We start from the raw sequence: 18,001 nt of genomic DNA, 5'->3' as shown, positions 1-18,001 counted from the left end.
TCTAACATTAGAATTTTGGTTTGGTATTTTGAAATCAACAACCACATATACACATAAACACAAATCTAAACAATTCATTAATTTTAAAAATAAAAGCATTATTAATGCTTTTCAACAAACTTTAATAGCAGTTTTTTATTCTGGTCTCAAAAACAAACCAAAAAATGCCTATTTTATGTTAGAAACATAAATGTAAAATTAAATTTGTATATTGATGAGTCCTTAAAACGTTAATTCAAAGTTATATTTGAATAATGTTTGACCTGGTTTTCTTCTGCTTTGAGGTTTTTTTTTTCCTTTCAGTTATATGTATACGTGTGTCTATTTTTCAAATTCTTTTCCCATTTAGGCTGTTACATATTATTGAATAGAGTTCCTTGTTGGTTATCCACCGTAAATTTACCAGTGTATATATTTCTGCTTTGAGATTTAAGTCAGGTTGATTTACTAAATGTTTTCAGGGGACAGAAGGTTGGTATTTCTTGCCATTTAGGCAAAATTAATGTTTCAGAGTCAATAAGTTTGACCACTGTTCTTTTAAACAGTTTATAAGAATTCTTACAGGGAAAACCTGTGATAGCTATATAGATTTTATAGATAAATTGTATCATTCTCCAAGAGCTTCCTATAAGCATGTTATAGAATTCTCCATGAAACTCCTTTATTTTCCAGTAGCCTTCTAAATTAAAATATTATATAGTGTATTTTTACCTCTCAGCTTTATATGATAGAATATTTGGATACCATAGTTTGTGAATTATACACTATCCTTGAAATCACCTTGATGACAAAGTCTATATTTTAAAATTATGCTTTAGGTTCCTAAATCCTCTGACCAATTTCTGAAAAATGTTCACAATTCACTTGCAATTAAGACATTTTTATGATTACCACTAGTCTTATGTGTGCTACTCTGATACTATCAATAGTGAATTTTATGTCATGGTAATCATATTTAGATTAAAGTTATTTATATATCACATAGCCCAAATTTTCAAAGCATTTATAGCAAAATGACATATTTTATGGTTTTAAAGTCATAATGATTAAGAGCTTCGCTTATTTTAAGAGTTTAGTAATTTTTAAAGAATGTTATTTGCAACTAGAACTTTAAAAAAAAATACCAGTGATATTTTAATGTTTTCTCTTACAGCCTGATGTGTGAAAAAAGAATTTTTGAAACTGTGAACAGTGTAAGGCATCCCTTTTTGGTGAACCTTTTTGCATGTTTCCAAACCAAAGAGCATGTTTGCTTTGTAATGGAATATGCTGCCGGTGGGGACCTAATGATGCACATTCACACTGATGTCTTTTCTGAACCAAGAGCTGTGTGAGTATTTAGACGTTTCTCTGAGTTTCTTCATGACTGATTGCTTTCTGGGAAGAAAGAAAACTCCCTGAATTTTAGATTTATTTTTTTCCCTCAAATGGAAAATAGAGGAAGGAGTCTTAGAACTCTTTACTTGCCTTTTTGCCATATATAAATGTATCTATTTTTCTCTGTTGTTCATGTTGAAAATTTCATGTATTACCCTAAGTCACACTTGATAAGTTAGATATACCATATAGGTTTGTTTTAGTAGAATTTCTTTTTTTTCTAGTATATTTTATCCCTAATTAATGCCACCTGGGACCATAACTTTAAATATTAACTATACTCAAAGTACATTGTTAAGTGAAAAAAAAAATTTAGAAGAGTTCTTATCTTATATTTGTATGAAATATTTATATTTGCATTTTAAGGGGTAGTTTAAAATAGTATGCCTTAAATATTAAAATACTTAATGCATATGCTTAAAATATCTCTGAAAAAATATAAAAGATTGATATGCATGTCACCTCCAATGAAGGGTGTAGAATCCAGATTTGTGATAATAAATAACTGAGTATACTGTTTAAAATTTATATTTCACTGAATACTTACTGGATGTCAGGTACTTTGTTAATTATTTTAATTTATCACCATAATCCTTTTTGTAGTTTTTGAGTGTGACATTATATGGAAGTTTTGCTTATTCAGATGCAAAAGAATAAATAATAACAAACACTTGTGACTAAACATAATGTGTATATATTCTCCCCTGTTGTTATCTCAGTTCTGTAGCTCTTAAGTGTGGAGCTAGGGATTTGACCCCAGGAAAATTTACTCTTAATAGCTATACTCTATGTGCAGGTGTTCACCAAATTTATGTGTCCAGCCCTTGTATCGTTCCTAAACTTCCAACTCTAATAGCATTCAGCAGCCAACTTGACTTTTCCCTTTATGTAGCTGATAAGTATTTCAAGTATCTCAAAATGAGCTCCTGATGTTTTCCATTTCCCCCCACTTCACCCACCACTCCCCAGCCTGTTGCTCTTCTAGTCTTCTCTCTTATTAAATGGTAATACCATGTACCAGTTGTTCAGACCAAAACACAAGGAGTCATTCTTGATTCTCTTTTTTCCTTACCTGCAACATCTAAATTCTGCCTCCAAAATATAAAAATCATAAACCAGTGATTAGTAAATGTTTGTTGTTGTTGTTCAGTCACTAAGTTGAGACCAACTCTTTTGTGACCTCATGGACTGTAACCTGCCAAGCTCCTCTGTCCATGTGATTTCCCAGGCAAGAATACTGGAGTGGGTTGTCGTTTCCTTCTCCAAGGTATTTTCCTGACCCAGGGATCGAACCTGCATCTCCTGAATTGGCAGGAGGATTCTTTACCACAGGGAAGCTCAGTAAACCTTTATTGGGTTTATTATAAAATCTTTATCTCTTGTCTGTATTCTGACAACTGACATTTGTGTAACATTTTTACTTTCCTCCCTTTATTTGATTCTTACCATAACCATTAGAGGTATAACAGAACAGATAGTAGTACTGTCATATTTTCAAATTTCAAATAAATAGGGCATTAGTTCTGGTGGATAGTGAAGCTTTCAATAAAGGAGGCAAAAGCCACAAAATAATAGGCGGCCATTAAAAATTTGTTCCCTGCATATTTAAAAATTAAAAGCAGGCCATCTAGACTATGCCTAGCCCTGTACTAACTGCCATGGACATTTTGTTTTTGTTTTGTTACGCTTCTTTTTTGAGATAAATGTAAATTCCTATTCTGCATTAACACACTTTTTATTATTTTTGAGAGTACAGATTACATAGTACCAATGAAACAATTAACCCCAGTGAAATACAAGAATAAAATGCTACATTGCAATACTTTATATCTGCAGTACCTCCCTTTAATCATTCAGATCTCACCTGCAATGTCATTTCTTTGAAGGTCCTTTCTTGAGTACTTTATCTAAAATATCACTGTATCAATAATGTCTAAATCAGGCCATTCTATTCTGTTTTATATTTTATGTTCTCCATTCCACTTTATTTATATCTGAAATTGTCTTATTTATTTTTTACATTTTTGGTTGTCTGTTTCCACTCACTAAAGGGGCACAATGATCACTTATGTCTATCCTGTGTACTAGTAGAACACCTCGAGGGGAGGGGTGGCTCACATATGCTAGGCAAACATATTATTGCTTGAGACAATAGAATCAAAATTAGTCCTAGCCTTGCTGTGTTCTAGCTATGTGACTTTAAATTAGTTACTCTGTGAGAGCTTCATTTTCTGTTTCTGTGAAATATTTATCTTAAAGGTTTAATTTGAACATACTCCCTGTACTCAGTTATTTACTAAGTATCATTAGGACAGTCTTTTTACAAATAAAAGAGAAATCAAGGTATTTTTATAATTGTCACAGTTTTGTTTTGCCACCAAAATAAGTTTGCTTTAAAAAAAAAATACCTTAAGCAAGTTTAGAATCACATTGTTTTAATGGACTTCACTTCTGATAATTATTTAAGATCTAATGTATAATAAAATATTTATTAATAGTTGAATTTTAAAATTCTCAAAATTATGGCTCCATCTTTATAAAAATAAGTAAACACAAAACATATCTGCATTATCTATATGTACAAATAAATGCATTCTAAAAGTTTGGCGAACAGTCACCAAACTAATAAGAGCAATTATCTCTATGGATAGTAGTGGCGTTAGGATGAGATGGAGATGTATGAATGAAAAATTGTGCTTTGGGGTACGGGTGTTATGTGTTTTTTATAGAGGAAATATCCTTGTATTACTTGTAAAATTAAGATTCTCTTACGTGTCTCCTTGTAGGCTATTCTACACTGAAGACAGCCCTGCATTTTTTAATTCATTCATTTATTATTGACCTACCTCCTCATTCATTAAGGCTATTGTGTATCAAGCATTTTGCTCAGCATTTAGGCTGAACTCTGAAAAATACAAACATGGTCCAGTCTCTCAAGAGTTAATATTCTAGCTTGGTTGAAGTTTTCCTAAGATCGAAACCTATTTAGCCAATTTCCAGACGTCTTCACCTGTCCCGAGGCAATTTGAGGTCAATAGGCAAACACAAACTCACTTTCCCCACAAAACTTGGGCTACTTCTATTTCTTCACCTCTTCATTATAATAAAAAGGAAACCTTGAGAATCATTTTCAGCTTTTCCTTCTCCCTCATCCTTTATATTAATAGCTAATGAGACACTAAGTCCTGTTGTGCTCATTTTAAAGTTTCTCTTAAATCAATCTCTTATTCTCTTTGTGGTCACTACATTAGAGGTTCTAATGATCTTTCATCGGTACTGTCACTTCAGCTTTATCTGTTCCTTATCCCTCTGGATATCTACCTACTTGCACTCCAGCCTTCACACTACTGTCAAGAAATTTCTCTCTAACATAAATCTGATCATTCTGCTCTCTTTAAAATGGTTTGATTTAGTATTGCTAAAAGAAGAATTTTCAGTACAGGCATACCTCAGAGATATTGGAAGTTCAGTTCCAGACCACTGCATTAAAACAAATATCATAATAAAATGAGTCATGTGAATTTTCTGGTTTCCCAGTGCATTTAAAAGTTACATTTACACTATACTGTAGTCTATTAAGTGTATGATAGCATTGTCTTTTTATTTATTTTTTTTCTTGTTTTTTTTTTTATTTCAGTCACTTACTCCCAGCATTGTCTTTTTAAAAAATGTACATACTTTAATGAAGAAATACTTTGCTAAAAAATGCTAACTATCACCTGAGCCTTTGCGATAGTAATGTCAGAGATCACAGATCACCATAACGAACATAATGGTGATGAAAAAGTTTGACATATTGAGAGAATTACTAAAATATGAAACAGACACTTGACGTGAGCAAATGCTGTTGGAAAAATGGCACCCATTGTGTTTCTATTCAGGGTTGCCACAAACCTGCAATTTGTTTAAAAAAAAACCAAACAGTTATCTGTGAAACACAATAACAGTGAAAATGCAGTAAAACAAGGTATGCCTTTGTTCATAATATGACAATCAGGGTCTTTTGCAACTAAATCTCAGGCTGTCTTCTCAGCCTCATCTTCCACTACTTCTTCCCTCAGCATTTACTTCAGCCACAGACTTGTTATTGGTTGTCAAACATGCTATGCCTTGTACACCGCTATTCCTTTCCCTCTTAGGGAAATGCCCTATATTTCCCCCACAAAAGTTCTACCTTTTATAACATCCTTCTGCCTCTATAATGGCATATTGTAATTTTTTCCAAAGAACCAGATCAAATATCTACGCTTAAGGACTTAAGTGACCCCCACCCAGACGAAGTTAATGCCTTCCATTTTAGAGACTGTATTTTTCTTATTTTTAAAAGACTTAGCACATATCTTACATGTCTGGCACATAGTAAGGACTCAATATTTGTGAAATTAGTTGACTAGAGTTCTGCTTCAAAGCATAAAGGTATAAACTCTGGGATTCAAAAACAGTGGAATTTATTAAAATTCTTTGATTTAATTCTTGAAACAGATTTTATGCTGCATGTGTAGTTCTTGGGTTGCAGTATTTACATGAACACAAAATTGTTTATAGGTGAGTAAAATTTTGATATCTTCTAATTGCTTATTGATATGAAGTAGAATTAAAGATAATTAAGAATAGTTTGTGTTTAACCATCTTCATAATTTTCTCTTTCATATGGTAAGTGACCACTAAAAAAGTTAAAACCCAATTTTGAAAGACATAGTTAACATAACAATTATATGATGAACTTCTCTGGTCCTCTGACCATTACCTAATTAGAATAGTCAAATTGTAAGCTGGCCTGCTGCTGCTAAGTCGCTTCAGTCGTGTCCAACTCTGTGCAACCCCATAGACAGCAGCCCACTAGGCTCCTCTGTCCCTGGGATTCTCCAGGCAAGAATACTGGAGTGGGTTGCCATTTCCTTCTCCAGTGCGTGAAAGTGAAGTCGCTTAGTTGTGCCCCACTCTTAGCGACCCCATGGACTGCAGCCTACCAGGCTCCTCCACCCATGGGATTTTCCAGGCAAGAGTACTGGAGTGGGGTGCCATTGCCTTCTCTGGTAAGCTGGCCTATGATAACACAATTTACCAACAATATTCATCCTGGTGAATATTTCTATTCAGTTGATCTACTATAGAAAATTTCTATAGACTACTACTACTGAAAATTTGTTCATGATAAGTGGCTTGTGCCATTTTGCTTCCTTCATTAAGCCTTGCTTAATGAAGTGTACTTGAGGACATAGCTGATTAGCTGATTTATGTACTGACACAAACTCCTTACCAAATTGTAAACCAGTTAGAAATACTTCATAGTCCAGGAGCTCGTCTGTGGCTAACACCTTGAACAGCATTGCTCTAGATCAGACAAATTGTAGGAAGGCCAGTCAGAATTAAAAGACTATAAACATGAGTTTATTCAACTTCTAACAATGTTTTCAAGGTAATGGTTTCCTCATGACCTTATTATACTCAAAGAATAAAATATTTTCAAGTTAATTTGTAATCATTTAGTATGACTTAATAACTCCCTCTTTATTTTGAATTATTCTCTTAGAATGTTAAACCTGCTTGCTCATACCCTATTTATGCTGTTCATTTGACAGTTCTTTCTTATGGATGGTATGTAGGGAATTCAAACAAGTCTGAGAGTTCCCTGGTGATCTAGTGGTTTGGATTCAGCGCTTTCACTACTGTAGACCAAATTCAGTCCCTCGTACAGTAACTGAGATCTTACATGCCACGTGGCATGGCCATTAACTTATTTATTTATTAAGCTTGAATAACATGAAAGTATAGGTATCATGAAAGATACATGAACTCTTTCTAAGCTTTAAAATATATATTTAAATAAATAAAACATTTCTCTTGGATACAGTCTTACTTTTCTACATAATGGGGGAATATTCAGAAATTATATTTTGTAAAGTAATAATCTTGCCCCAAAATGAAAATGAATATTTATAATATAGTATTTATAGTATATCTCAAACCATAATATGAAAAAACTCATTTTTTAGTAAAGAGAAAGTATAACTCATATTAAAATGATGTTTCTACTTTATTATCTACTGATTTTATTGATTTTTTTTCATTTTGCTTTTTTTTTATCCTGAACAGAGATTTGAAATTGGATAACTTATTACTAGATACAGAGGGCTTTGTGAAAATTGCTGACTTTGGTCTTTGCAAAGAAGGTAATTGGATATTTTAAAGTGCCTTTTCTAATAAATTACTATTGCTTTGTTCTTTGGAAGTTTTCCTGATTTGTCTATGGAAAGCAAAATGTATTTTTTAATTTATTAAAAATTAAACTTTATTCTTTATTGAGATATTACAGATTGCTCATATAACCTAATCTATAACAATTATTAAGAATTTATTCTGTGAACATGAATAAGATTAGGTTTTCAGAAATCACAGTATGGAAAATAAGACTCTCTTTGTATGGTTAATAATTTTGTCACTACTCTAAGAAAGCATTGGTTAATCACCAGATTTTTTGCTTTGCTGTGATTGTGCAGAGTAAATTTAAATTACATATGCCTAAAAACCTCTCCTGCCTCTTAAAACTTTCAACATTTTAAATAGGAAAAAATGCATATGTATTTTATGTATATATATGTGTGTGTGTGTACACAGAAGTAAATAAATACCTAAACTGGGACAATTTGAATCATATGTAGCATAAGAAAGTGTAAAAAGCATGGGCTTAGGCACCACCCTTGAAGCCTGACTCTGCCACTTATTTGCTCTGTGTCTTTGGACAAGTTACTTCTAACCTCATGGAGTCTGTTTTCTCAGCTATAAAATAAGTGTAATTCTTCTTGTTTAGGAGTATTATGACAGCTAGAGATAGTGCCACAGTTTGTGGCACTGTGCCTAATTCAGTAAATAGGCACATTTAATGCATTGTATTGTAGGAAACATGGTCTCCCTCTCTACCCTGGTACTTCTTGTTTCTTATTCAGCTTTCTTCCCACCATATGCTGTAGTGCTCGGCACATCTTGAGTATTCAGTGAGTATTTAATTAATAAGTAGTTGGATAAATGAATGAATGTCTTTTGTAAAGCTTTGTCCGTTATTTACCCACTGACCTCCTAATTATTGAATCCAGTGAGTTTTTTTCTTTTATTGGATCTCTCTGTATTGGACATGTACCAAACACTGTTGACTGAAATGGTTTTGTTCCTCGGAGTCTGGCCTTAGCCCATTGCTATTCTTAGGTAGTTTTTAGCTAGCCATTATATACTGCTGCTAAGTCGCTTCAGTCGTGTCTGACTCTGTGCAACCCCATGGACTACAGCCTACCAGGCTTCTCTGTCCATGGGATTCTCCAGGCAAGAACACTGGAGTGGGTTGCCATTTCCTTCTCCAGTGCATGAAAGTGAAAAGTGAAAGTAAAGTCGCTCAGTCGTGTGACTCTTAGCGACCCCATGGACTGCAGCCTACCAGGCTCCTCCATCCATGGGATTTTCCGGGCAATAGTACTGGAGTGGGGTGCCATTGCCTTCTCCTAACTAATGATTCCCAAATCTATCATTTCCTTTCCAAACATATATAGTCAACTATCTACTAGACAGTTTTACTTGAACAGTCAGTCAGTAGGTACCTGAATCACTATCCAAACAGAAATAGTTTCTTTTCCTCAGTCTCACTGGCAGTTGATGGAGCCATAATCCTGTCTCCCAATCCGAAAATGTGAAATTGTTCTGGACTGTCTCCTCTTCATTACTTTCCACATCCAGTTAATCACCAAATTGTATTAACATCTACCTCCTTAATGTTTTTTTTTTTTTCAAACAATATTTAAGTTTTTCATCTCCCTTCTATTTCCAATCATCATCTTGTTTTAACAAGGCTACTTTAATAGCCTCTTAACTTTTCTGTCTCTATTCTTTTTCTTCCTCAAATCTCAACCTGCCATATAATTGCTAAAATACAAAAGAGGCCCGTATAAATTCAAAGCTGAACATGGTACGTCCCTACTAAAAACCTTCAGTGACAAAGACGTGATATATCTTGCCTCACCTGATCTGCCTGCCTCCTTCTCCAGCCAGATCTCTCGCAGCTTGCTTCTTAGTACCTTCTGTTGCAGCAAAACCAAACTGCTTACAGTGTTTGTCTCTCCACCACTATCACTTATCTCAACTCTATTTGCTTCTGCTCATCCTTTATGCTTCTCAAGTATCACCTGCACATATAAGCTACCTGAGACTCATCTCCTCCTATCCCAAGTACCAAGTCAGCTTTCTAAGATGATCTGATCATCATAAGATGAATGAGCTTTTAACACTTTAGAATACGTTCAGACATTTTCTTCAATAAGTAGAATTTTATTTGACTAATTTATTACTGTATTATGAGAAACATATTTGGGCTTCCCTTGTAGCCCAGTCGGTAAAGAATCTGCCTGCAACGCAGGAGACCTGAGTTCGATTCCTGGGTCAGGAAGATACCCTGGAGAAGGAAATGGCGCCCTACTCCAGTGTTCTTGCCTGGAGAATCCCATGGACAGAAGAGCCTGGCAGGCTATAGTCCTTGGGGCCGCAAGAACCAGCCACAATTTAGTGACTAAATATGAAGAATGTATTTAGAAAACCAGTTAGCTAAAATGTTAATACTGTATCTCTATATAATATAATACACTTATTCAACTCTTGATTCAACTCTTGATTATCCAAGGGTTTGCTTTTGGTAGTTTTCAGACTATACTCAATGCTATTTTTATAATAAAGCAAGTAAGCATATTTTAAAAATTTAATTGACAGGGTAGAAATTAAAGTTTAGAATAAGTTTTTTTTTCTTTTGTAACTTCTTAGCAGCACTTATAAAGTAATGACAAGAAAGAAAAAATAAGTAGTAAAGTGAAACATGGAAATTTTATTTTTATCCATTAATTAAATAATAGAGTTGCAGTTTACTCCATATTAATTCATAGCATTTTCTTTAAAATCTTTTTCATGGGCTACCCTGGTGGTCCAGTGCTCAGGACTCTGAGCTCTCAGTACAGGGGATCTGGATTTGATTCTGGATCAGGGAACTAGAGCCCACATTCCACAGCTAAAAGATTCTATGTGCTGCAGCTAGGATCTGGTGAAGTAAAAAATAAATAAATAAATATAAAAAAAGAATCTTTGATGTATTTTGAGTTTGATCACCATGCACAAATGGACACCTTTAATTTTGCTTCCTAGCGATATCTTCTGACTCTTAAACGCTAGATTTTTTCTTTGCTAACAAATACCTAAATTTTATCTTTTTCAGGAATGGGATATGGAGACAGAACAAGCACATTTTGTGGCACTCCTGAGTTTCTTGCCCCAGAAGTTTTAACAGAAACATCCTATACAAGGGCTGTAGATTGGTGGGGCCTTGGTGTCCTTATATATGAAATGCTCGTTGGTGAGGTAAGTAGTATAAGATAGATAAAAGGGAAAGATGATTGAGAGAACAAAGCATGGCATTTATAAAACCACTTAATATGTTTCCTGCATAAATAGAACTTAAGCTTTATAAATACTTACATGTATTAGTAATGCTCATGATCCTATGTCACCTTCACTGTCTTTTTTAGGTTGTTATGTTTGTGGAATGTATACCAGTGGTTTGAAAATAGTTTATCTGAGTGTTGCTATGGGCTTCCCAGGCGGCGCTAGTGGTAAAGAACCTGCCTGCTTGTGCAGGTAGACATAAGAAATCAGGTGCAATCCCTGGATCAGGAAGATCCCCTGGAGGAGGGCAAGGTAACCCACTCCAGAATTCTTGCCTGGGGAATCCCATGGACGAAGGAGCCTGGTGGGCTCCAGTCCCTGGGGTCACAGAGCGTAGGATGCGACTGAAGGGATCTAGCACACTTGCATGGTTATATTGTATGATTTTTAAACACAGTCATACATGACTGATCATTTCATAGGAAATAGAAAGCAGGAAGACTGATAAAAGGAATGTACTCTGTATCTATAAAGAAAAGTCAGCTATGCATTGGTCAGAAATAAATGTTACCTTCAGAAGCAATATAGCAGAATTGAAAAGATTAACATTTTTTTCCTACTATTTTCTTTATATTAATTTAAAATAAATTTCTGGGAATAACTTAGTTTTACACAGAAATTGTTACCACTTAGAAAACAGTGAATTATATCTAATTAATAAAATAGTAAGAAGAGATTAATCTATTTTGTTATAAATTGTTGAAAATGATTAATTAGGGTGGAATTAAGAAAGAGTAAATATTTTTTAGACAAGTAATTGAAAACTACCTAGGTGGGCTTGATGGTCTTGAGATGAAAGAAAAATTTTCTTAGGGAATTGGTTCCTTGTTCTGCAGTTTTTCCAATGCCAGTGACCAACCTTCTAGGCATGACAGAACTAGTAGCTGAATGAATGAATGGCTAAATTGTTGAATGTCAGAAATTTCTAGTTTTGCTCTGTGATTGTCATTTAGTGGCACTTATCCCAAACAAGTAAAGAAATGATTTTAGTTCAACCACTGACAGTGACCTTTGATATGTAAATTGGAATGGAAACTTGGAAAAGAAATAGTGAATTAAAATATATACTATGTGCTAGGTAGGCACGGTTCTATGTGCTTTATAAGTATTAGCTCACTTAATTTTTCACCAACCTTTAATGAGCTCAATAGTAGTCTTATGTTTATTTCCATATGCATAATTAGAGACACAAAGAAGTTAGGAACTTTAAAGTTTTACAGCTCTCATATAGTGGAGCTTGGATTTTAACTTAATCTCTAAACCATTGTACTTTGCTGCCTCCAAGATAGGGGATCCACACAAATTTATTTCACCTCTGTTTAGAAAAGAGAAACGCATACAGTGCTTTAAGACAGAAAGATATATTTTACACCTTATTCACAGTTTTCTTTACTTTCTACAAGTGCCAGAAGTACCATAATAGTTGTTTCTATAAGCTCTGATATACTTAAACATTTTTTAAGTAACATTTTTGTTGCTTTTTTTTTTTTTAATTTAGTGTTCAATTATGTATGAGATTTGTTACCAAAAATTAGGTGCTTGCTTAAAATTTACTCTTTGGAGATGACATGCAAAAAATGAGAGTCTGTTATCAAATACTATAGAATTAAGAGCCAGCTAATTTTACTCCCCCTGATTCTAAAGTATCAGGGAGATTTGGCAGTGAATAGTGAGGAAGTTCCTGTTTCATATTGTTTAAAGGAACTTCTCATTGGTTAAGCTCTTACTAGGAGATAAAAGACAGTGAATCTGGCTATTTCTTCACAATTGCCTTTTGCAATTTAATTTCTTTTTAGCACCTCCATAAAAGGAGAATTGGGAAAAGAAAATTAAAACTCACTGGTACATATATTTTGTAATTTTATAGCACTGGTGAAATCTTAGCATTACCTTTTCTTAAATTTATAAAAGTGAGGTTTGGCTAAAGTTTATATCTAATTCCTCTATTAAAACAAATGATTGAAAACTCACTGGATATATCATATTTTCAAATTTGTATGAGTTATGAGGACTTGAATCAACCCTAGGAATAAGCTAACATCAGGTCCCCTTTCTCTGTGCCAAAGAAGAGTGAAGGTATCAGAGAAGTTTAAAATAACCTTAGATACTAGACTTAGATCCTTGACATCTGAACAGACTATTGAATTCTTTTAATATGTGCTTAAAATAGATTTGTTAACCTTCCATTGTTAGTACTGTTAGCTTAAAATCTATTTACAGAAAAAACTTTAACAGCTTAACAAGTATGTAAATATATTTTCACTATTCAAAGACTTGTGGAGTGAGTTTTCAAATACAAAATTTACTTATCACATAGGAGTCAAAATTGCTTCGTATTACCATATGAAATTCTCATTGAAAATCCTTGTGAAATAGGATTTTCCCCTGACTTATTGTATCAATCCCAGAAATTATATTGTCCCATATAACAGGTGTTCAGTGTATGTATTTTGAGTGAGTAAATGAACAAGCCTGATTTTGTACAACAAGCCTGAGTTTTATCAGGCCAAAACTGAAATTTTGATAACTGAAAAGTTTGAAATTTTCTTAGATACAAACAATAATATTAGCAGTTCAGCTTTAGTATGTTGGGTTCTGAAATGATTTTCATAGGTTCCTCAGGTCAGAGATCCCTCTCTTGTTGATACCGCTTTCTGCTTGGCTCTTGTTCTTTAACAACCAACAGGAAGTAAGCAGCCAACTCTAAGGTGTCTAAAATTCTGAGGTAATAAGTCATATCTCATAGCCATATTTTCAGTGTAGTTGAGAGTTTATCCCTATGTACATCAAATTGTTATACTGAATGTTTATTTAACTACTTTTTTTATTACTCAGCATAATTACTGTCACTATGAGCAACCATCTTAACATTCTTCTGCTGAACTGCCTCAAGACCTGTTGTGTATAGAGCATTAAATATGCCTGAAAATAATGTGATTTTTGGCTCCTTTCAGTTTAATTTTGTTTACAGTTGCTTCTTAGTACAGTCAAATTGTCTCTAATTGTGTTTTGCCATTATTAATTTAATACTGACTGGAATTCAGAACACATTCATGTCTGATGTATCTCCACAAACTGTGCTTCCCCCTGTAGTAACACTTCACCTTTTGCATTTCCTTCTGTCTTTCCACAAGATTTCAATAAGTGTATATGGTGTGTCCTCTGGATTATAGATACCTATCTGTTGTGTATCTGTTGTAGCTTCTTGTAGTCCTTATTTGTTTTGGTGGAGGGTTCTTGTTTGATTTTGTTTTTCCTTTTCCTTTTTCTTAGTTTCCTCACTACATGGTTCTTTGTTGTATTTCAGAACTTTGAATAGATAAGATTTTACTATATTGAAACACATTTTGACTAACTCAGGGATATTTCTTCTAGTCTCCCTTCCCTGGTGATGATGAAGAGGAGGTCTTTGACAGTATTGTAAATGATGAAGTAAGGTATCCAAGGTTCTTATCTACAGAAGCCATTTCAATAATGAGAAGGGTAAGAATTTTGTTGTAATATATATATTTTATTTATAAAATAAATACGATACTCAAATACTTTGGCCACCTGATGCAAAGAACTAACTCATTGGAAAAGACCCTAATGATGGGAAAGATTGAAGGCAGGAGGAGAAGGGGACAACAGAGGATAAAAGGTTGGATGGCATCACCAACTCATTGGACATGAGTTTGAGCAAGTTCAGAGAGGTGGTAATAGACAGCGAAGCCTGGTGGTAATGGACAGGGAAGTCACGGGGTTTCAAAGAGTCAGACACGACTGAGCGACTGAACTGACTGATATTAAGAATATGTCCCAGTAGCATTTTAGAAATTGTTTTTCAGTCTTAGATGTTCATGGTTTAGACAAACACATACTAAAAAAAACTCTAAAAGGTTGCAAGTTACGAGAATCCTTCTCAGTGAATCTCTGGTTTTATACTTACTTTCTTCCTTTGTATTGTTTTAGTTATTAAGAAGAAATCCTGAGCGACGCCTTGGAGCTGGTGAAAAAGATGCAGAGGATGTGAAAAAACACCCATTTTTCCGAGTAAGTGTGAAAGTTTACAAATTTTCTGAAACTCTAGCAGTTAGAAGTAGGAAACTAAACTGGTCATTTTATATTTTGTAATCCAGCTAATTGATTGGAGCGCTCTGATGGACAAAAAAGTTAAGCCACCATTTGTACCTACAATTAGAGGACGGGAAGATGTTAGTAATTTTGATGATGAATTTACCTCAGAAGCACCTATTCTGACTCCACCTCGAGAACCAAGGATACTTTCAGAAGAGGAGCAAGAAATGTTCAGAGATTTTGACTACATTGCTGATTGGTGTTAAGTTCCTACACACTGTGAAACCAAGCAGACTGACTCACAAGAAGACCTCTTAAAAATAGCAGCCCTTCATTTGCTCTCTGTGCCAACAAAAGCTGAGTTTTTTTAAACATATGAAGATGTGTTTAAAAGTACTATTCTAATACCTTCTTGAAAAGTGGCTTTTCAATGTATTTTAAACAAAATTCTGAACACTGGAAACAGTTTTATGGAGTTTAAGCTGAATGAACATCGGCCATGAAAGTCTATCACAAATGAATACTTTTGGATCAATAGTCTTATTTTTTAAAATCAGAGGGGAAAAAAACACTCTTCTGCAGTCCCTAGCTTTGCCATATGCCTGCCTTAAATGGAAGGAAAGTTAATTAGTTAATTTTCCTTAGGTGTGTTTTACAAAAAGAGGAAAAGAGGGCTTAGGATGTTATTACTATTCACACGTAGTATGATTCTGTTTGAATAAGGCAAATGCTCTTATTTTTTTAAAGAAATTACTGTAGTATCCAAAAAAAATGTAGTAATAGTTTGTGCACATTTTGGGGCTTTTTTAAAATGAAATGAATTGATGTCTTGTATTATACATTTTCTATATTTATTAGAAAATTTTTATTGCCTTATCTTTACCAACCATGTTAACAGAGCCTCATAGCTTTCCAACTGAGCTACTTGCCAAACGATCTTATTAAATCAACCATGCTGAAACAAACAGGAACAACTAAACATCTGCATTTACTTAAAATTTTAAGAATGAGGACTTAATGATCTTCCTGAACCAAGACACTGTTACCTGTATGCATTCCCAAAGTCTGGATGCCTAGTACATTCAGTCACACTTTCTTCCAGAATCAGTGAACTGATTGCTCCTTTTTTTGATATGCATTGTACATTTATCAACCTAGTTCATCTTGTTCTTGTGTCTACTGTAGAAGGGAACTATATCTTTGTTAAAACATATGGATTATCATTGTATACATGCTGTGAACATGTATATGTGCAAGTTGTAATGTATTCTATGTTGTAGGTTTATTATTTAATTTCACCACTTCATCACTTTTGTACAGTGGCCAAGCAGACACCTCAGACTCCAGCATTTACATTAAGTGCATTTGTACATTTTAGGCCACTGGATCCAGATTTTATATTGGCAGTTACTGAGGGCAGAAGCAATATATTATAACAGAATGTATAAATATTTTTGATAAAACAGTCTATATTTTATAAAAATTATTATAACACTAAAGCTGTACCTCAAAAGTCTCAAAAATAATTTGATCAAATACTTTGTACAAGGATCCATTTGTGGCTTTTTAATGCCCTTATAGGAAAGTCTTTTTGCAAGCCATGACTTTTCTACTTGCCTGGAGTTTTGGTTTTTTGTTTTGTTTTGTTTCAGTTATTTTCCCTCCTAGTCCATGACTTTATTGTTTTTCCTTAGTTCAATAATAACATCTTTGATTCCGTGCTTAGTGTGTTAGCGTTGTCATACCTCAGGAAGAGCAAGTTGTTAACTAACCAATAATGAGTTAACCATTTAATCACTATTGTCTTATGTCTTAAAAATGCTGAAGTTTAAATCCTATGAGAAAATGAAATCCTGTTGATTTATAGAGGTTTTTTGAGCTTAAAACATATATGAATATTCCACCTTGCCAGGGTATGTTGGCATGTTTTTGCTATACTCTGAGAACAGTTAAAATTGTTCAGAGATAATTTCTATTTCCTTATAAATTGATTATAAACCATGATCCCTTTGGGGAAAATCTTATAGGAAAAGGGAGCAATATGTTGTTTTAAAATTATTTTAAAATGCCAGTTCACTTCCTTGGTAAAGGACAATAGAGGATCTTAGCCAAACTGTCTGCTTTTAATGTAAACAGTGTTAATACAACATTAAAAAACACTAAATACTTTTGAGGTACAGTCTGCTCACCTTTTCTGGTTCTCAAATATGCATAGAAAGCAATGTCTAAAATAGGTTTTTAGCATTAAAAACTGACATAGCATTTTGTAACTACACAGTGTACAGAATTTTTTTTTTTAATTAAAGTCAATCACTAAAAAAATTAGAGGGCAGGGTATATTCACACAATTAAGCTGAAGAAAGCACTAATTTTTTTCTGTAGTTTTAAAAATATATATATTTTAGTCAGATTAAAAATTTTTAAACTCTATAGAGTGTAAATATATTTTGTTATTACTGTATGTGTAAGTGACTGCTCAAGCACTTTGTAAGGAAATTAGGATATTTTAGAATGGTACACTATGCATTCAAGTGAAATGTGCCTTTATGTCATTTTAAGAAAAAGTGTTTTGCAGTCATAAATTACCACAAATGCACAAATTAAAGTTTAAATAGATTGTAATTTGTAATTTTGTTTTTAAGTATTATTTCCTTTTGGAAACTTACTGTTGGTCAAAATATGTATTAGCTTTACTATATTCAATATCCTGAAGACAAGTTAGCTTTAGTTAATCTTCTTGCAGGTACTTTTAGTCCTGGGGAAGGGCAAAATCATTAAGAATCCAACCGAATTTTCTACTTCACTGGTAATACTGGGAACATTTTGCATTTTTTTCCTATAAGTTTAGTAGCATCTTTCATTCAGTGGTTACTTATGCAATGCCTTCCGTGTGCTAGACACTAAGTATAGAAAAGTACAAAAAAGAAAGCACCAAAGTCTTCATAAATGAAGAATGGTATACATTAATGCTAAAATGTATTATATGTACTTTTGTTTGAGATTAATTTATTTAATTTTAGGACATGACTTTTTGAAAATAGGTAAACGAAAACAGATTACTAGCCATTTTGTAGTCATCTTATTCAAAAATTATGAA

At 33.5% G+C, this 18,001-nt stretch overlaps 1 protein-coding gene across 3 annotated transcripts in view; it reads left to right on the top strand.

The window, feature by feature from the left end:
* Positions 1 to 17,533, top strand: part of PKN2 (protein kinase N2) — a 134,622-nt gene extending 117,089 nt beyond the window's left edge. For all 3 annotated transcript variants that reach the window (XM_061411356.1, XM_061411355.1, XM_061411357.1), the window contains 7 exons: positions 1,154 to 1,330; positions 5,860 to 5,922; positions 7,474 to 7,550; positions 10,622 to 10,764; positions 14,224 to 14,331; positions 14,800 to 14,880; positions 14,967 to 17,533. In XM_061411356.1, the coding sequence (XP_061267340.1) occupies positions 1,154 to 1,330; positions 5,860 to 5,922; positions 7,474 to 7,550; positions 10,622 to 10,764; positions 14,224 to 14,331; positions 14,800 to 14,880; positions 14,967 to 15,170 (853 nt within the window). In that variant the 3' untranslated portion in view covers positions 15,171 to 17,533. The remainder of the gene's footprint in view (positions 1 to 1,153; positions 1,331 to 5,859; positions 5,923 to 7,473; positions 7,551 to 10,621; positions 10,765 to 14,223; positions 14,332 to 14,799; positions 14,881 to 14,966) is intronic.
* The last annotated feature ends 468 nt before the right edge of the window (positions 17,534 to 18,001 follow it).

This window comes from Bos javanicus, chromosome 3 (assembly GCF_032452875.1).
Source record: "Bos javanicus breed banteng chromosome 3, ARS-OSU_banteng_1.0, whole genome shotgun sequence".
NCBI classification, from domain to species: Eukaryota; Metazoa; Chordata; class Mammalia; order Artiodactyla; family Bovidae; genus Bos; species Bos javanicus.
The sequence above is the reverse complement of the archived record's forward strand: the minus strand, read 5'-3'. Positions and strand labels throughout refer to the sequence as shown.